The sequence below is a fragment of the Uranotaenia lowii genome, chromosome 3, assembly GCF_029784155.1.
Source record: "Uranotaenia lowii strain MFRU-FL chromosome 3, ASM2978415v1, whole genome shotgun sequence".
NCBI lineage: Eukaryota > Metazoa > Arthropoda > Insecta > Diptera > Culicidae > Uranotaenia > Uranotaenia lowii.
Window position 1 is genome coordinate 369,440,584 of NC_073693.1, and position 19,726 is coordinate 369,460,309.

The 19,726-nt window shown below is 42.6% G+C and overlaps 4 protein-coding genes across 26 annotated transcripts in view; 2 read left to right on the forward strand and 2 right to left on the reverse strand.

The window, feature by feature from the left end:
• LOC129754380 (uncharacterized protein CG43867-like) overlaps window positions 1-19,726 on the forward strand; it is a 691,811-nt gene that overhangs the window by 475,765 nt on the left and 196,320 nt on the right. The gene's annotated exons all lie outside the window — the stretch shown is intronic.
• Window positions 671-2,246, forward strand: LOC129754387 (protein arginine methyltransferase NDUFAF7 homolog, mitochondrial-like). Its single transcript, XM_055750440.1, has 2 exons — window positions 671-1,063; window positions 1,123-2,246. Exons 1-2 carry the CDS (start codon window positions 839-841, stop codon window positions 2,194-2,196), a joined length of 1,299 nt encoding a protein of 432 aa, XP_055606415.1. The 5' UTR covers window positions 671-838; the 3' UTR covers window positions 2,197-2,246.
• Window positions 3,435-19,726, reverse strand: part of LOC129754381 (uncharacterized protein CG43867-like) — an 87,996-nt gene continuing 71,704 nt past the window's right edge. For 6 of the 13 annotated variants that reach the window (XM_055750418.1, XM_055750416.1, XM_055750419.1 and 3 more), the window contains 10 exons: window positions 17,266-17,409; window positions 17,048-17,192; window positions 16,868-16,980; window positions 16,592-16,801; window positions 14,910-15,005; window positions 14,259-14,371; window positions 13,819-14,197; window positions 13,581-13,755; window positions 12,882-13,518; window positions 3,435-4,463 (listed from right to left, as the gene is read on the reverse strand). In XM_055750418.1, coding sequence (XP_055606393.1) covers window positions 4,097-4,463; window positions 12,882-13,518; window positions 13,581-13,755; window positions 13,819-14,197; window positions 14,259-14,371; window positions 14,910-15,005; window positions 16,592-16,801; window positions 16,868-16,980; window positions 17,048-17,192; window positions 17,266-17,409 — 2,379 coding nt within the window. In that variant the 3' untranslated portion in view covers window positions 3,435-4,096. The remainder of the gene's footprint in view (window positions 4,464-12,881; window positions 13,519-13,580; window positions 13,756-13,818; window positions 14,198-14,258; window positions 14,372-14,909; window positions 15,006-16,591; window positions 16,802-16,867; window positions 16,981-17,047; window positions 17,193-17,265; window positions 17,410-19,726) is intronic. The other 7 variants (XM_055750426.1, XM_055750422.1, XM_055750428.1 and 4 more) reach the window with 4 other exon arrangements.
• Window positions 4,474-12,875, reverse strand: LOC129754382 (uncharacterized protein K02A2.6-like). The gene is made up of 3 exons (XM_055750429.1): window positions 8,960-12,875; window positions 7,454-8,848; window positions 4,474-7,389 (listed from the first exon to the last, which is right to left on the reverse strand). Exons 1-3 carry the CDS (start codon window positions 9,503-9,505, stop codon window positions 5,305-5,307), a joined length of 4,026 nt encoding a protein of 1,341 aa, XP_055606404.1. The 5' UTR covers window positions 9,506-12,875; the 3' UTR covers window positions 4,474-5,304.

A 19,726-nucleotide genomic window follows, 5' to 3' on the forward strand; every position in this document is an offset into this window, starting at 1 on the left:
CCACCAGAATCGAACTATGTTTTGTTTGAAGCACGGTCAAACTTAATTTTGAGTACCAAAAAAGGAGCGCGTACTAGCATAACAAAAAATAACATTTCTGCTTGAAAAAATATTTTATCTACGAGGATTATAACAGAAGCAGCAATGCTTAGTTCACAATGATTCTGGCGTTTCGTGGTTGATATTGTGAATTAAATTTTTTTTTAGAAACGTTGCTGGTGAACTGGCACCAAAACACGGACTTCCGACAATCTAGTACTTCACTTTTCTTTGTCGGAAGTCTTTCGGAAGTCGGAAGTTCGGACTTCTGAAGTAAAATTTAGTTCTGGCGCTTTTATATTTTGGCACCAACTGTAACTAACCAGCTTGTATACATTCAGACTTGTAAACTTGTTCCATTGATATTACAAATTTTGATCATGGCCATTATTATAATCATTAGAGTATAGAAGAAAACTGCGTTACGGGAGGGTTTCACTTCACAAATTTCAGTACCTATATTTGATTTTATTTGTTCTCAAATTTGGATAAAATTTATTTTTCGTGTATAAAAATGTTGCATGGCACGCATCACCCCTCGTTGGAAAATGTCGCGCAACAAAGTTTGTTTATGTTTACATTTTTTCTGCCCTATCAGCAATTTTGCGAGAACGATTGGGATTGGGCCTGCTAAAAAGAATAAGGCTTGCTCTTTACTCTTACACAGATTTCCATAAGAATGACAGCTAATCGGAGTGAAATTGGAGTGAAGGCTATTGCTTTCTCTGTTTAACACACGAGAAATCGTATACCGGGATTGCGAGCGCGCCCATCGCCCATTGCAAAAGATTCCGGTATCATGATTCTACGGAAATTGTCCCCGTTCCTGCCGGCTGCAGTTCGCCGTTACAGCTACAAACCGGTCCGGCGAGTCTCGCTTCCACCAGCGAGTAAACTAAACACCCCGGGGGCGGACGAGAACAAAGCTGCAAACGGTGGCCGGTCACCGGTTTCGCTGAAGGATGAACTACAATCACGAATCCGTGCCACCGGACCTATACCGGTGGCAACCTATATGAAACAGGTCAGTGGTTGACATTTTAAGTCTAATGATAGTTTTTATTGGTGCTGATTTTATAACAGGTTTTGACCAATCCGGCATCCGGTTACTACATGACCCCCGACGAAGTGCTCGGAAGCAAAGGTGATTTTGTTACATCACCTGAGATTGGGCAAATATTCGGAGAAATGATTGCCGTCTGGTTTCTGACTGAGTGGTCCAAATTTGGACGTCCCTCGCCGTATCAGCTGGTTGAGCTGGGCCCCGGTAAAGGAACAATGATGAAAGATATCCTGAGGGTATGTGATGGCCTCAATGTGACGCCCGGATTATCGATTCATTTAGTTGAAATGAGCGAACATTTGAGTAAAGTTCAGGCCAGCACCCTGTGCATCAGTAGTTCGCAGTTCAGCGATAAACCATTTTACCGATCTGGTTACACAGCTTCCGGTACAAAAGTGTTCTGGTACCGTCAACTGGAGGATGTCCCGGAAACGTTTTCCATCATTCTGGCTCACGAATTCTTCGACGCACTTCCAATACACAAATTTCAACAACATGAATCCTCATGGAAAGAGGTGCTGATCGATATCGATCCAGCTGATGAGGGTAAATTCCGTTTCATCAACTCAAATGCGGAGACCCCAATGTTAAGGATGTTTCTGAACAATTATCAACACTTAGTTAGAGATCGAAGCAGTATTGAAATTTCGTTCGATTCGGAACTTATTATTCGCCAGATCGGGAAACGGTTCAATTCGGTTGGAGGTTTCGCTCTGATAGTAGACTACGGCCACCTGGGTGAAAAGGGTGACACGTTCCGGGCTTTCAAAGCACACAAACTGCACGATCCACTGATGGATCCGGGTGCGGCAGACCTGACAGCCGATGTCGACTTTTCCATCTTGAAACAGTTTTGTGAGAGGACGGGGCAAATTTTCACCGTTGGTCCAACAAGCCAACGGGCATTCCTGGAGATGGCCGGTGCACAAGATCGGTTGAAAGTGTTGGTTGAGGCGGCTGAGAGTGAAGATCAAAAACGGCTCCTGGAGAATGGTTTTCGTATGTTGACCGATCCCGAGCAGATGGGCGAAAGGTTTAAATTTTTCGGACTGTTTCCCAAGGAGCTGGAAAGTTTTCTGAAATCTAGTCGATGATGATTGTTGAGAATGCACCAAAAGGTAGAAAGTTAATGAAGTAATTTATTGAACAAACTGAGAGGGCTTTTATTCAACAAATGTATCACAAATTAGTCCAAGTCAGTGTAAGTACCTAATTTTTCTTTTCTGAAAAAAAAATGGTAAAAATGAATTGCAGAATTACAAAAAAAGTGTTTTTGACAATTTTTCAATTTTTTTAATTTCTATCAATTTAAATGTTTGGAACTTTTTGTTTTTTAATTGTTGGTTGATAGCTTTTGTAGGTAATTTTGTAGTTTTGGCGATTTTTGAAACTTTTGCATTTTTATGAATTTTGTGAAAAAAGTGATCGTTTGGCTAATTCCAAAACGTTTTGGCTGCTTTTACAGGATTTCGATTTTAGCTGGTGGTTCCAAATGATTACGCTGAGGAACGTCGATCGAGACATGAAATGGATACGTTCTACGAAATTTGGATATTTAATATCCATCAAAATGACGGTCTACTGACTGAGGCAAATTCGATTTCACTATACATTTAAATTTTACTCTAGAAATTTTAGGAAAAAAATTAAACATTCAGGGAATTTCTTTCTTAGATATTATTACTACAACACATTTTTTAGTAAACAATCGATGCTTTTTAATTACTTTTTTTCATTCTTTGCTTTCATTTGATTTCTTTATTCCTGTCCTGTGTTGTTGGTTGATTCATTAATCTCGTACTTTCAACGTTCTAACGTTTTTTTCGTTTTTTTTCGTAGAGTTTCGCCTCGACTCAACACTCGCACAAACACACAGATTTTCGAAAGAAAACAAACAAAACCAGGAAAAGAAAAGAATTTTCCACATACCTATACTTTTTATACCAGATGCTGTATTTTTTTCGACTAAATGCCTTAGCAGACTGAACAATATACGTGTATGTAGTCTTTAGATTTGGTCTAAAGCTGTGGTCACTGTCATCTAAAATGCATTCACTGATTCCTATAAATCTGTTGTTCTACTAATAGCAGAGCGGCACCCTAAAAGTTTCGGTAATTTTTCGCGTGGTGTGTATATTCAATAGAGCTTTTGACAATACAATTTTAGTTTCCTATACTCGTTTGGTTAACTGGCATTTTCATTTCGTAGATACATTATTCAACAGATTGCTTCGAACAGATTCGTTCGATCAGTTTTTTTTGCTAGGCGCTTTTTTTTAATTAGGTTTCAGAGCTCGGGACTTTTTGTTAGACGTTGGTATTCTAGCCACTATTCGTTTGAGTTGCTTCTGTTTATTCACTTTTGTTTAGATATAGTTATAGCATAAAAATCACAATGGTTTCTAAACGATTCTTTTGACTGCATCTGTATCTGCACCTATTGCCTCGAGAGACGAAGCACGTGTTCGTCATTACTTTTTACACGTTTTTTTCCTTACACACACATTTCTAACCATTTCAAAACGGACAGTTCTTCTAGGAAGAAATGCTCTTAGTTCACATACTCTTACAATAACTACTTCATTAATTAAAAAATATAAGTAATAAAAAGTACAAATAACTAATATGAGTAGATTTTGGGTGTTAATTTTGGTTAGTTGTTCGCTTAAAAACTAAAGGTCTAAACCTAACTTCAATAAGTGGTTGGTAATGTGTTGGTACCTTGTAGTGGAGGAATTGATACGTCGATTGAAAAGATTGACTTAGCATGTTCACTTTAAAATTTCGAAAACAAAAAAAGAAAACACTAAACTATGCACAATTTGGATTCTATATAACTATAAACATCTTTCAGAGGCAAAATCTCGAGTCAAGAAAAAAAAACTTGGAAATACATTAATGGTCCTACTGTTATAAAACAAAAAGATAAACTAAAAACAAATGAAATCTATTCTATCCTGTACAGCTGCCTCCCTCAGGGATCTCACACAATGCCTAACGCCTCTGATGATCCGGAGTGCTCTTCAGTATATCCGGCTGATGGTGGCTGCTACCGTGCGACGAGCTGAGCGTGTGGCTCATGTGTGAATTGAGCGTGTGCGAGTGCGACGTGAGCGTATTGTGGCCGTGGCTGCTGGTGTTCAGAGTTCCGCCGAGACTTCCGCCGCCACTGCCACCCCCAGGACCAAGCTGCCCGACGCCCAAGCTGCTGCCACCGAGACTTCCGCCGCCACCGCCGATCAGGCAGCCACTAACCAGACCAATGCTGCCACCGGCTACCCCGACGACTCCGATGTGCGACGACGAGTTGAGCGTGTTGTGGGCCGGTGTTCCGGTGCAGGACCCCGGGTGGGCACGAGATCTAGAAAGAAGCAAATATGGTGGTAAGTATTTAGGACCTATTATTGGGATTTGAAGTTCTTGATCCTTGTATCGAGCCAAAGTCAATAGAGAAATAGCAAGACTCTGTCAGATAGTTTCACTTCCAAGTAGTTTAGAACTAAAACATGTCCACTAGTCTTGCAACGCGCTGAATATTTTTTTTGTATTAAAATCAACTTTGTTTTGGTTCAAACACCAAGTTTTCTCTGAGAGTACAAACCCCCCCTTATGAAAACCCTTGCAAACGAACTTGGACTATGATCGTGGAATCTCTATCGGAAACCGACTCCATTTAGCCAAGGTGTGATGCTGAATCGTGCTGATGAGCCTGGAAGGTTGGCGGGTCGTTAAATTACGTCAGTCTCTAACGGTAGCCTGTAGGGCACCAGGACTCACCCCACAGTATCCTAGTCCTTGCTGCGCTAAGCAAGCCACCTCGCTACTCGTGGGATCAAACCTGAATCTTTAAAAAAAACAATGCGGAAGGATAAGATAGAGGCGGAGAAGGATGATTGTCCCAATCCGTTTGGTAGGAGCGGAATAAGGTATTCGCCGGTTAGGCAACCCGCCGAGCCGATAAGGACACCTGTTGATGGTGGAGAGAGCGAAGTCGCTGTGGTACTTCGGAGTATTAAAGAAACAGGTTCACTGCACTTCACAACTAATTTATTACGGGACAATTAACGAAGCCAAACTTATCTCAACACGCGTCGCACGTTAGTTATTTATTTCCTCCTCTTCTCTCTCTCAGACCAAGTGGATCCATTCTGTCAGTAGAGCCCGGTATCACATCCCCCCTTTTCTATAAGCCGCCAACTCTATCAGTCAAATTCATTAAGGATATAGTCTTTTAGTTTTTCTGGCATTTTACGAGTGCGGCCTGATCTGGAACGTTCAGAGTTATGATTATTACTGCCAGAATTAGTTTCACTTGAAAGGTTATCAGATGCATTGTTATCTGGAGGATCTTCTGTGGAGCTGGTAGTAGGAGTGTTTGAGATCGGGTAAGGTACCAGTTTCAGGTGAGCTGTTTTCCGGTCATAAAGCTTATTATTATCTTTGTTCTCAATGGTTACTCGCGATCCTTGTCTATTCTTCACGACATATTCCTGTGGGCTGAATTGCGGTGTCAGTTTATTCCCACGAACTAAGTTTTTCGCTAACACCGTGTCACCTACTTTCAACTCAGAGATTTTCGCACCACGTCGCTTATCTTCCCGTATTTTTCCTTCTTCTTTACGCTGTTTGTCCCTTTCACGAACTTCCTCATCTACTGCCGCCGACTCTATGTCTGCCAGACATGGTATTTTTGACCTAATAGTCCGTCCAAAACACAGTTCGGTTGGAGTTTTTCCAGTGATGGAATGCGGACTAGTGTAGTACATTTGTAAATAATCCTGTAAATCTTTCTTCCAGTCGCGGTCCATCGCATGACTTATCTGGAGTCGTTTCAAAAGCGACCGATTCTGTCGCTCGACTAAGCCGTTCTCTTGGGGCCAGTATGGAGTGGAGTAGTTCAAATGGATTCCGTTGTTCTTACAATACGTTTCGAATTTATTACTCACGAATTGTCTGGCATTATCCAACGTTATCGTGATTGGAAATCCTAACCTTGTGAAAATACCGTGTAGACGCTTTATTGTTTCTTCTGCCGTAATATTTGTCATGATTTCGATTTCCTTGTATCGACTATAGTAGTCGATTACAACCAACAGGTTTTCTCCGGTCGGCAGAGGGCCCAAGAAATCAATAGCAATGTCTACCCATGGTTTCGTAGGAAGCGATCTACGTTGCATTGGTTCAGGCTTATCTGGCAACGATACTAATCGGCATCCTTCGCATCTGGAAACATAAGTCGATATCATTCGGTCCATCCCTGGCCACCATACTCGATCCCTTAAACGACGTTTCATCACGCTTTCTCCTGGGTGTCCTTCATGTGCCAAAATAAGCATACGCTCTCTCAACTTACTTGGAACAACGAGTTTCGTACCCCTTATCAGCACCTGTCCAATCACGCCTAACTCGTCTCGGAATATTTCGTAGGGTTTCAATTGAGGTTGATTCCACTTTCCACTTAGAATGCTATTTCGGACAGCAGTTAGCTCTTCGTCACATTCAGAAGCAACTTCGAGTTCTTTGGTGTCAATTGCTACTGACTCCAGGATAGCCAATATCAAGAATGGTCCGTCAGCATCAAAATCCTCGCACGAATTCACATTAGCTAATCTGGAAAATGGATCCGCTATGTTACCAGAGCCTTTCCGATACCGAACGGTGAATGAATATGCTTGCAAACGCAGAATCCATCGCTCTATACGTGCGCAAGGCTTTGAGGTTATCGCAAATATGTTTTCCAGGGGTTTGTGGTCAGTCTCCAACTCAAATTTACGGCCAAGTAGATAGGTTGAGAATCTCTCAACTGCCCAAACCAACGCTAGGGCTTCTTTTTCGGTTTGGCAGTATCGCTTTTCAGTTTGGCTCAATGTTTTACTAGCATATGCAATGATATATGGCTTGGAATCATCTACTTCTGATTCGAACTGAAGAAGAACGGCTCCTAAACCTGTCGCGGACGCATCGGCTACTACTCGAGTTCTTCTTTTATTGTCGAAAAAGTTAAGATTTTTAATGTTCATCACCATGTTTTTAAGCTCTATAAAGATTTTGCCGTGTTCTACAGACCAAACAAAAGGTGTGTCGTTTTGTGTTAGAACCCGTAAAGGGGCACAGATGGTGGCTAAATTTGGCAGAAATCGTCCAACGTATGTCACCATACCCAAAAAACTCCTGAGCTCCTCTGCTGATTCCGGGGCCCGAAATGATGATAAAGCTTCTATTTTAGATTCCTCTGGTCTTATACCATCCTTCGATATTTGATGACCCAAAAAGACAACTGAGTTTACCTGAATAAAATGAGATTATTAACAAAATAATTTTCCATACTATATGTAATTGTAAATTTCATACTTTGAAAATACATTTCTTCTGGTTTAGAAGAATATCATGGTTCTTGAAAATATCCATGACGATTTTAAGTTCCCGGTCATGCTCTTCTTCATTCGATCCATAGACCAAGATGTCATCGATGTAATTTACAACATGTTGGCACCTTGAAAGTAACTGTTCCAGAATTTTCTGGAACATTTCTGGAGCACACGAGATACCAAACATGAGCCGTTTGTATCGAAAAGTTCCCTTGTGGGTTATGAACGTTGTGATTTGGCGAGATGACTCGTGAAGTTCGACTTGATGAAAAGCATCTTTGATGTCGAGTCTGCTAAAAACTTTTGCTGTTTTCAAACGTGGTAATATATCTTCAAAAGTTGGCATTAGATGCGTCTCACGTTTTATGGCAACGTTTGCTCTCCGCATGTCGACGCATAAACGCAAATCTCCATTGTCTTTCACAATGGTTACTAACGGTGAGACCCAAGGACTGAATTCATTTACGCTTTCGATTATATCTGATGATAAGAGGGATTGTAACTTTTCTTCAATCCGGTTCAATAAAGCTAATGGAGGACGTCGAGCATGCTGAATTACCGGCGTCACAGATTCATCGACTGGAATTTTAAGTTTAATACCTTTGATCTTGGGGAACGAATGCTTTTGCTCGGTATACATGCGCTGTATGTCCACAGATTGCGAACTAGGTAAGCCTAAAAACAGTACTCCCAGTTCTTTGGCTGTTGTTCTTCCTAACAAAGGCTGTGTTCCATTTTTAATGACGTAAAAAGTTGCACGAGTATTAACAGATTTCAAGTGATTGTTAAGAACTAAGTTTGCTTCAAACACCTGCATTACTTGAAGCGATTCCGAATTTTGGCCATATGCCTTAAATGTTTGGTTGCAGAATGATCGAGAATTTTCAAAACTGGCACCTTGTTTAATCATGTTTCTCCACGTCCTATCATCCAGAATGTTTTTTTCGCATCCCGAATCAATAAGGAATTGAGTTAAAACTCCTCCTACTATCAGCCACACAAATTCCTCGCCTTCGCCAATACTGAATACAAAACAAGTATTTTGATTCGTATCATATTTACCTTCGTCTCCGGTACTATCGATCATCCTGACATATTCATTCTTAAAACGCTTACGCTGGTTTCCTCTCAACTCAGCACGCCCACGATTGACGTTCCATCTATTGCGATTTTGGACTGTATTGCATTTTGAAGCATAATGGCCTTTACGGCCACATCTGTCGCATTTCTTGGCTATCGCTGGACAGTCTGGGTCATTTGCTAGATGACCATCTTGACCACCACATCTGAAACATTCAATTTTTCTCGAGTCTCGAACACGGTTCACTTCCGCTAAACCTGTCGAATGCTTCGAAGAGCATGGCTCCATTTGACCAACCTTCAAGAGGCAAATAAATAGTTAATATAAATTTAAATATAAATTTAAAATTAAATATAAATTTAAATATAAATATAAATAAATAGTTAATATAAAACACAATTGACAAACCTGATATTTAACGGAGCAATGAGAATTAACCATTCGAATAACGTCGTCGAGCGAAAGATTCTCTTTCTGAATAAATTTCTCACGCAACTCGGGCGGTGCCAATTGAACAATCTTATCTACCACACTAATCTCACGGCTTTCCTTCTCCGTGCGGCCGAATTGGCATTTGGAAGACAATTCCATTACACGAAGGAGGAATTTATCCAATGATTCTTCGCTGTCATTAGGCTTCAGAGTCCAAAATGTGTACCTTTGATAGGTTTCATGTTGTTTCGGCGCGAAATATTCATCTAATTTCTCAATCGCAATTTTGTACGGGTCAACACCAATTCGTTCTTCGACATTCGCTCCAGGAATGCTACAGAAGATATCTTGAACCTCTGGCCCAGCACGAGCTAGCAAGATATTTTTCAATTTTGTCTTATTAGTGATCCCGTTAGCCAAAGCTAAGAACTCAAAATGACGCTTATATCTTGCCCACTCGTTCCGCACTTCATTGAATGGCAAGTGCTTAAACTTGAACATCGGGATATCAAATTTCTCCATGTTGACGATCCTAAACGAAACACAAAATAGAAAGATTTTTTTTTTCAGTTTTCCATTTGCTTTTTTTCATCTATATATTATATATTCTTTTTTTCGAAAATAATTCATTAAAGCTTTATTTATACGTATTTAATCAACCAGAAATGGTCCATGTTTCATTGAAACACATTAAGCGGTTTTTTTCAAACCCGTGCCAGTATTTTGCTGATGCACATTCAATTCAACCAAAATTGGTCCGTATTTCTTTGAAATACATTAAGCGGTTTTAAACCCGTGTAGGAACTACACCTTCAACTCAACCAAATAGGTCCGTGTTTAACTTAACACATTAACCAGTTCCTTAATGAACCCGTGCCTGACAAATAGCACATACATCCCGACCAAATTGGTCCGTGTTTCAAATAACACATTCAACAGTTCCTTCAGGAACCCGTGCCTGACGAAACAGCACATTCATCCCGACCAAATTGGCCCGTGTTTAAAATTAACACATTCAACAGTCCCTCTAGGAACCCGTGCCTGACGAAACAGCACATTCAAATTTCATCTAAAAGGTAAATTTGCTTCACACGCATCGTAACATATCTTCATTAATAATGTTTGGAAACACGATGAGCTTGTTTTTTTTTTCTTTTATCGATGATTATTTTCTCCCCGAAATAAGTCCCAGAATCAAACTCCAAGCTGAAAACTTGGTTGATTCGGGATCAAACATCGAATACAGAGACCCTAACCTCAAAACTGTACGTACAAATTTCCGTGTTTAAATTCACCAATATTTTGTAAAATTACTATTTTCAATTACCTGCAGTTTCAGACCAACCTCGTCGCCAGTTTGTGGTACTTCGGAGTATTAAAGAAACAGGTTCACTGCACTTCACAACTAATTTATTACGGGACAATTAACGAAGCCAAACTTATCTCAACACGCGTCGCACGTTAGTTATTTATTTCCTCCTCTTCTCTCTCTCAGACCAAGTGGATCCATTCTGTCAGTAGAGCCCGGTATCACAGTCGCCAAGTACAGCAGGCAGTCGAGGAACTCCTCAGCTCCCCGGAGCTTCAGGACCCTGAGGCTCCTGCTGAACTAGCGGTGACTATGGCGGGCATGCAGGACCTTGTGGATTGTGTTAAAAAAAGTCTTACATCCACAAGCAGGTTCGGGAGTGTTGAAATGAATAATTCAACGCAGGTTTCAGTGGTGGAATAGAGTTATCTTTATTCATGTTTCGTCTATGAGGTCACTAGATTACAACTATATTAATTAGCGATAGCTAATTGTCACTTCCACATCTTATAATCCCTAACCGGGAAAGTACTCATTTCTCAATGAGTACTTTGATATTCTTACCCAGAATATCTGGCAACACTGTTGTGTTACCACGAACCCAATTTATGTTGTCTCGCTTGACCGTGTGATGATGTAAACATTTATACCGTGTTTACCATCATCAGCTGTCATCTTCAATCATCACCGCTATTGTTTCAATTGCGAATTGACTCAAAGCATGCGGAACCAAAACAAACTGTTTTGGTTCTGCTCGTGGGAGCAGAAGTTGCTGCTTGCTGTTCCCAAGGAAAACCGTAAGTTTCAACAGGGAGAAACTCGCCCACGTGATGGTATTGTTCGTCAAGGCGAACCCAGCGAAGGTGAGCACCGCACCGGAGTGCCGGAAGAAGTTCACGTGAGGACGTGGTGACCCCTCTGAGGGTGGATACGATTCGGATAAGGAAGGGCGAGAAAAGTTTGAGATCTGGAGCCCTAAAAAGCGAGCCCAAGATCATAAGGTCCGGCAGAATCCGGCCAAAATAGAAGATGAAGAGGGAAGAAAAGTTCCCGAAGCGGCAACTGGGTGGCAGATGGTTGAGCGCAAAAGGAAAATAGCCACGAAAGCCAAAGCCAAACCCAAGCCCAAGCCCAAACCTAACCGGGTCAGGGACAAGGGAGAGGCGTTGGTGGTAAAGGCACCGTAGGACGAGCGATAGGCTGGTGGGCCGAGGTGGAGACGTGAGAAAAATACGCCGGACACGCTCCGGCGAGATGATCCTCGAGCACCGACGTGGCTCGACTTTCAAAAGCGCGGAGTACAGCGAGCTCACGCAGGAGATAGTTGGGGAAAGTGCGGAAACCCGTGCCATCAGGATTAAGAACCTGGACGAGATAGCCACGGATGTTGAGGTCAAGGATGCGTTAAAGGATCTGTTTAAGATCGAAATGGACCAGATTTCGGTCAGGATGTGGGAAGGTCCTACCAAATCCGGGACACAGGTGGCGTTCGCGAAACTTCCGGTTGCGTGCAGCAAACGCAGCACTCAAGTGTGGGCGGCTAAAGGTGGGATGGTCTATCTTCCAGATAGTCATCACTCAGCAACCGGAAAGGTGTTTCCGTTGTGTCGAGTACAGGCACAAATCGTTTGCCTGCAAGGGCACCGATAGGAGTGGTCTGTGTTGGTGGTGTGGTGAAGCCGACCATCAGGCGGCTAGCTGCACCAAAGATGTTGCGGCAGATGGCATTTGAGAAAAGTTGGAAGTGGCGTTAGTGGCAGAGCCGTATCGCAGGGTTACAGGAAGATACCCCAGACAAGAGGTGGTATCAGCTGGAGAGGAAGGCTTCGTGATAGCCAGTCATCGGGATCTTCATCTCTAGCTGCTACGCCCCCCAAAGGGGTCTCTGGAGAGGTTCGGTGTCATAATGGACAAAATAGTTGAAGGTCTCACAGGTAGGAGCCTCGTTGTCATAGGCGGGGACTTCAACGCGTGGACCGTAGAATAGGATAGTCGCCTTACAAACCTCAGGGGCCAGCTTCTACTGGAAGCCCTAGCAAGGCTGAACGTAAACATGGGAAATGTAGGCGATACAAGGACCTACCACATAAATGGGAGCGAGTCCATCATTGACGTCACTTTCTGTAGTCCGGGCTGGACAAGCGACTGGAGCTTCAATACCCTTTCTATCCATATGCTTCTTGACGATAGATTCGACTTGATTTCTTAGCCCAGAAAAGGTGTCTACTTCAGGCTTTGTCTGAACAGTCATTTGATAATAAGGAGGAAATGTGTTCTGTATGGTTTTTGGGCCCAAAAAATACTTCCAAGCTAGGTTGTGGAGATTTACATCTCGCAGAACGTACGTCCTAACAGCAACAATAATGGTTAGCAACTCAGTACGGCAAGCTTAGAAAACCTGCCGCTTCTTACCGATCCCTGGATGCGAGTGCCCGTAAGTCTATGGACCAAAATTGTAGAACAGTTAAGGCTCGAAGTGTAAGTCTTGAATGATACCAGGAGAACTACTAAATTCAACCAATTCGTAAGACCTTTGCTAAACTTAGGGTAGAACAATAAAATTAACAAAAAAAAACGGTTTAAACTTACCGGATACTACGATGGCTTCCGTTCCGCGTAAGCGTATTCATCTGTGGCGTTCCGGGCAGCGTGTGGCCCAGTGCATTCATGTAGTCCGCAATGAGCAGTGTAATCTCCAGAATCTTCGGTTTGCTAAGCGCGAACAGCAACTTCTGCTCGGGACTTCCGGCCAGCGTATCATCGGAGCTGACAACGAGCATAAAATCGTCCTGACAACCACCGAAGGTCATCACCGAACTGTACGGATACCGGCCGATCGAGGCCATGGATGAGAGTTCCAAGACGCTGAGGGCATCCTCGGAGACCGCCAGCCAAGCCATCGCTTGATCGGAATGTCGCGGTTTGGCCTGGAACAGGGTAGCACCGAAGAAAGGCCACTTGCGGGCGCACGTTAGATAGATTCGAACGCAATCTACCACGGAGCGAGCTCGGAGGAGGGACCACTTGCTAGCTAGGAGGTCTTGAAGTTCTTTTAGACCGTCTGGAGTTAGGGCGTCTCGGTATCGATAGGGGTAAAACTTGTCAACCGCCTGAAGGGAGCTGGTTTTGGATTTGTCCGCCGTGAAGTCACCCATGTCGATCTGGGCCATCAACGAGGATAGCTCCAGGGCTAGGTCCCGGGACAGCGGGAAGCGACCTTGAACCACTGTGGGGAAAAGGGAATTGTGATCAGTTTGAGATGGTTTATGTTGAGTTAGGGGTTCTTACCTTGTTGGTTGATTTGGTAACACAATAGAAGCCTTTCTTTTTCCGTTTCCAGTTTGGCCGCGTGCTTCCAGTAGAGTCGGTTTTTGTACGTCAGCTGGATGACCCGAGAATTCTCGAACTTGCCTGAGCCTTTCTCACGGAGAGCTGTTTCCCATTTGGAAATGACATCGCAAAGCTGAAATTCAAATGGGATAGTTGGTAAAGAGTGTTTCGGAGATGATCATAGAATGAGACCAACCTTAGCCTGCGGGTCAAGGTAGTGTTCGAGATCCTTTTCGATGGGGTCATCGCTGAACAGGGTGAATCCGTTGGTTCCGTCGCGGCAACCGATTTCCTGGGCCAGAGCCGTGTGGAACTCTTCGATGGTTGATGACCCATCGAAGGAAACGACCTGATAGGTGCCGTTCATCATGTGCACCGGAATGGCGTGGGGTAACGAGTGGTGGTACGGGTTCTTCAGTAAAATCGAGAGCACCTCCATCCGGGAAGGTTTCGTCTCGCGGCCGCCGTTTTGCATCGTTCGTTCCAGCGCTCGCTCGCAGTAGGCCGCGTATTTGCCACATTCCGTTTTCGAGTCGGCATTTCGCGATAGGTGCAGCTTGAGGTACCACAGTAGGCTGAGGGAAGAAATTTGGGAATGACTTTTTTCAGTGTTTTTCTTTGAAGAAAACAGCTTACCGATTGTTCTTTGGCACGAATAGCGACACGGCTAGGGACAGAAGTTGCCAGCCCTGGATAAAGGTGTAGGCCGGTGGATTGGATTTGCAGTCGATTGGAGGAACCGTAGGAGCCTGTACCAGATTTCCACAATTCACAATAGAGGGAGAACCATTAGATGTACGCTTGGGACAGAGTTTTACTCTAGAAAACTCAGAAAACAAATGCCATAATTCGAAAACGGAAACCAATGACGAGAATGGGTTGTTACATTTTCAGAAACAAACGAAACCAATTTTTGTTAGTCATATCATTAACCAAACCTTTTTGCAACCACGAAGAACTAACGTACAGCTCAGATTTGAACGATCATGCTTTGAAAAATTTTCGGGTTTTGATAAGAAAATTAGGAAAATAGTCCGGCTGTAAGTTTTTTCTCCGTCATCAAACTACGAATCGAATAAATGTATAATGTTAGTTGCGTACTGATATGCTACAATTGTGAAAATTCAATTCAAAAGGAAACAAAATTTTAGACTTTCTCTTTGTTGGTTAGCAGCTGGTTTTCGAGCAAATAAGACTAAAGGAAACTAATAGGGCTTTGAAAAAAAAAACAAACTCAAAATAACTGAAAACAAAAAAAAAAACATTTCAACAAAAATACCATCCTACCTGAATGGAAGTTGGTGAGCTCCCATTCGCTTGAGTTGCATTGCCGAGTTGCGTATCGCAGGTGAACAAACTCTGCGTTGCACACAACAGTAATTGCTATTGGTTTTTTCGTGGATGAGGGGTTTTTTTATCATTTTTTTGTTATTAGAATTAAGGTGTTTGGAGTCGGAGCACAATCCCAGCGGCGAAACCGAATGGGGAGCACAAACGAGACGAGAAAGAGAGACACAAAGAGGAAGAACGGAAACAAAACTCTCGTTATTTGATGCGTGAACATTTTTGAGGGTTGTTTTCTATTGTTTCGCCTAAGGCGTGTACATAGCTGAACGACATCTATAGTTAGGTACCAGACAGTTGACTATTGATTGATGTATTGACGCTACACTGGCACTGTTCTAAATGTTTGGTGAACATTTTGGGGGTGTGTGAGCTTAATTTCCGATCTCTAGTGGTATAGGTTTTAAGAAATCTCACATGATTAACAGATTGAGTATGAAGATGGAAGGGTAGCTAACGAATAGATTTTGCTTTGATACACGGCAACTACAACTATATTTGGGGGAAAAGTTGACAGTTTAACGGAAAAACCACAAAAAAGAAAGAAAGAACGGCATGCAATCTAGTGTGAAATAATCATACTATTCTGTTGTTCAAGGATTCTGCTTCAGAATTCGATGTAGACAATTCTCAAATAAGACTTTATAAATTAAAAAAACCAAAGCTTCAAATATGCTGCTTTTTTCGTTAATCAACGTTTTTTTTTTAATTTGTAAATTTCATTAATCAACTAATAAAAAATCGAACAAGCTTTGCAGCAATTGTTTAGACTTTGACCAAAACTTGTATACAAGCTTTTCCGAAACATTCCACAAAATGTGGAATGAAATTTTTATGCTTTGAAAAGTTATTTCTGGAATTATTTGAGTAAATTTGAAAGAAACTAAATCAAAAAAGAAAAAATATAAAATACTAAGCTTGTAAGCTATTGCTGGTTATAAAAGGTAAAAAAGTTTAAGGGTGATTAAAAGATATCATGCGAACTAATAATGTTCGTAATTGTTTTTGGCTACTAACACAACAACAACAACATCAACAATCACACCGAAAATGCAGAATTGTATTCGAGTTCCAAACTCTCTTTGGACACCTACTCGTGTACCGATGCATTTATTATTTTGTTTTTGGACTCAGATAATAAAAGGTTAAATTCTATTTTGGAGGGGTCCGCTACATCGGTAAAATAATCGGTTAATCAGCAATCAAAGTTATAAAAATAAACAATAGGGAGTAGAGGAGTTTTTGAAAGGAAAATTTTGAATTTTGTTCCACTTAATCTAAACGTTTACTATAGATAACAATAAATAGAACAAAAATCGTGCCAATTCTTAAAAAAACACAGCCAATCATTCGATACGAATTGTTAATCTATCGAGGAATGATAACGATGAATAAATTAAACTAAAATCAGTTAGTTGAACGAACAAATGCTAGAGTGTTATGGGTTAACCTAAAAATAAAGAAAAAAAAACTAAATGAAACAACTAGGACACTAAAGATAAATATGGATTAATAAACGAACGCAATCTAAGTTAAGTAAGTAAACGGAATAAGTAGCAGCAAGAAGAAGCCCGCGGAGCTCGCGTTCCCCTCTTCTTCTTCTCGTTTGCGGATCTACAACTTACACGAGCCGGTATGCCCAGTTTCTTGTTTACCTGGACACCTACACCGAGTTTCTGGCCGGTATGGCGGGACGTTTGCTTGATCAGGGTGCAGATGAGCTCGGACTGCAGCTCCGGCATGTCCAGGCATTGCTGCAGGGCGTTCTGGGCCAGAACCACGTGGTAGTCGATGCCCGGCTGGTTCACCGCCACCGACATGAACAGCTGGCAACTCTGCAATGCGAAGTTCAAGACCCGCCTATGAGTTATGTTTCTTAAATATGTTATCTAAGACTTTACCTTAAAAAGCTTAATGGCTTCCGCCTGCAGCGTTTCGGAATGTAACGAAGTAAGTGGTGAGGTTATGTTGTCCTTGGTGTGGAGCAGAATTGGATGTCGCCACAGAACGCAATCTACCGAAACAAAAACAAACTTGTTATACACATACAAAACAACCGAATGTAGAAGAGGTCATCGTACTTGGATCGCCATCGGTTTCCATCAGCTTCTGGATGAGCTGCTCGTACTGTGTTCCGGCATTGGGACCACCACCGGAAACGACGGTTAAATGATACAACCAGTTGTCCCGTTCCTGTTTGCCGGGGAGTATAAGGTATGTTGGACCCTATGGATGAAAAAAAAACCAAAAACTCATGATTTAAAATTTCTAAAACAAGGAATAAGTTTGCGAAACTTACCACTCCTTGCAGCTGGGGGTATATGGCCACGGTTAGACGAGCTTGGCTCTGGGCTTGATCTTCTCGTTCTTCCGAATCGGAATCGGATACGTGTTCCACCTCTTCGACCCGGGCGTCACGCATGTTGATCTGACCCAGAGGATTCTGTGTTGGGAGGAGAGATGATTGGGATCAGTACTCTGAAAAACGTCCTCGGAGTCGAGTGGTACGAAACGTTGCATGTCATTGATAAACTATCCGGCTTGAAGGACCAAAAACGAGGATTGAGTATGATGATTTAGTATTTAAGGTAGCGAATTAGATAGACATAATGTATTCCAAGTTCTACCACCAAGTAGTACAGATCTCTCCTTTCTGGTGCCAAGGGAGGTCGTTGGGCCGAATCCATTGCGAGCTGACCGGAATTCATAGGAAGGTCGGCGAACCGGGAGCCAGAAAAAGGTCGTCGTGCCATTGGTGAGACGTCGAGCCAATAGAAGAGCGTCGAGCCGGAAACAAACAAGGTCGTCGGACCGGAGCCACGGAAGGTCGTTTGGTCGGATCCTTAGAAAGTCGGCGAGTCGACAGCCGGCGGAAGGTCGTCGTGCCATTGGTGAGGCTTCGGGTCAAATAAGAGCGTCAATTCAGGAACTAGGTGGTGGTCGTCGGGCCAGAAGCCACTGGAGGACTTACGAGCGGGGTACCACGAAAGGTCGTCATGCCGGTGCCATAGAATGTCGTCGAACTGGAAAGCCAAGTGAAGGTCGTCGAGCTGGACCACTAGAAGCGTCAGGCCCCAGGAAAGGCGTAGAAGTGGATGGATGCTTTGAGCCGCCGGAAGAGCGCCGAGACCAGAGCCATGGAAAGTCTTCGGGCCAGAGTCATTGGGAGGTAATCGGACCGGAAGCCACTGGAGATCATCGTGTACCAGTGTACTACTTGGGCTTGATGGAAGATGAGGGATATTTGTCTTAGGCTTTCTGCCACCAATCAATCACTTAAAAACGCAAAACGGTGGCTTTCTGGCGTTTGGCCTCCTTTAAAGTTAGTCTTTTGTCTTGTGAAAAAGCGGGAAAGCAAACGGGAGTGAAGGAAACGGGAAATCCATTGAATGAGAACGAGAACTGTGTTTTGCTTACTGTCTAGCCTTACATACATACGCACAGCTGCTAAAGCCGGGCAGCTTGGCTGGTGGTTGTTTGCCGGTAGATTGAATTTAGGGAATGTTTTGCTTTTGCTACATACACACGCAGAGTGCTCGATTCGCTAGCAGCCTGGTGTTGGCCGGTATTTATTTCCATCCTTCTTCCTCTTGAGATGCGATAGGGAGGGACGTGGAAACGTTTTTATTTTGTTTTTTTTTTCAGTCACACGCACTGTGATTTAGCTGGGAGGCTAATGCCGGCGGACGCAAATCGAATCATCACCTGTGGTGTTATTTTCTTATGCCAATGATACCATGTAATTGATTACACGCGATTGGCATAGAGGCCTAATTTTGGGTGTAAAAGGTTGAGTGGTTTTTTCCTTTGAATATTCTCTTTTTTTTGTTTCGATTATAGTCGTTTTACCATCTTTATGGCATTCGAGACTTTATCAACGGTGCAGTTGGCGGATCGTTATTGAAAAACTCCTATCCGGTACAACTGTGTTCGATGTTTGCTCTTGGGCTCGAAGTTGAATATTCTCTGCATTTTGCATTTTGATTCAGTAAGCTTGCCGACCCTTTCTTTTGTTGGGTCCCTACCACTGCGAACAGTTGTTAGATCTTTTGTGGTTTGTCTCCTATTTACTGTAGCTTATCAAGATAGATCACTCTGACTGATTACAAAACAGTTAATATCGAAAAAAAAAAAATTGGGAAAAATAAAGTGTCCAACTCAATAATCAATATAATTTCGATAAGTTTCCATCGCGAGGCCCCTCGAATTTGTTTGTGTTGTGTATTTTGACGTTTCATAAACAACTGGCTTGGCTCTGGAGTATTCAAACAGGTGTCTACATTCGAATAAGTTGTAAAATATGGAGAACGCATAAATTTCTGGTTCCATTCCGTTGTCCATCCAGAAACTGGTTGTTTGTGATGTAAATAACGGTCAAACGCACCGGGAAGTGGCCAAGCACTACGAAATCAGCAAGACAACGGTATTAAAATTCATTAAGAAGATGAAAACGTTCGGATTGGACATGGATCGCCCAGGAAGAGGACTGAAGCCCAAGACAGATGCCAGAACGGACAAGAAAATCATTCTTGAAGAGAAGAAAAACGCAATAATAACGATCCGGCAGATATAGAAAGAGTTCCAATTTTCGGTATTGCGTCGTACTGTCCGTCGCCGCATCCATGCAAAGGAGTAGCATAGCAAGATCGTATTGAGAAGGCCTTTCATCAGCCAGGTGAACAAGGCTAAGCGGCTCAAGTTAGCCAAGGACCACGACGATAAACGGCTCGAGTACTGAAAAACATTGTTGTGGTCCGACG

What these genes read in the sequence shown, in the direction of transcription:
- LOC129754387 (XM_055750440.1), top strand. Translation starts at nt 839, where the DNA reads ATGATTCTACGGAAATTGTCCCCGTTCCTGCCGGCTGCAGTTCGCCGT. An exon ending in TGGCAACCTATATGAAACAG is followed by an intron (nt 1,064 to 1,122) that starts GTCAGTGGTTGA and finishes ATTTTATAACAG; the next exon opens with GTTTTGACCAATCCGGCATC.
- LOC129754382 (XM_055750429.1), bottom strand. Translation starts at nt 9,505, where the DNA reads ATGGAGAAATTTGATATCCCGATGTTCAAGTTTAAGCACTTGCCATTC. An exon ending in ATTGCTCCGTTAAATATCAG is followed by an intron (nt 8,849 to 8,959) that starts GTTTGTCAATTG and finishes TGCCTCTTGAAG; the next exon opens with GTTGGTCAAATGGAGCCATG. An exon ending in AGAAGAAATGTATTTTCAAA is followed by an intron (nt 7,390 to 7,453) that starts GTATGAAATTTA and finishes CATTTTATTCAG; the next exon opens with GTAAACTCAGTTGTCTTTTT.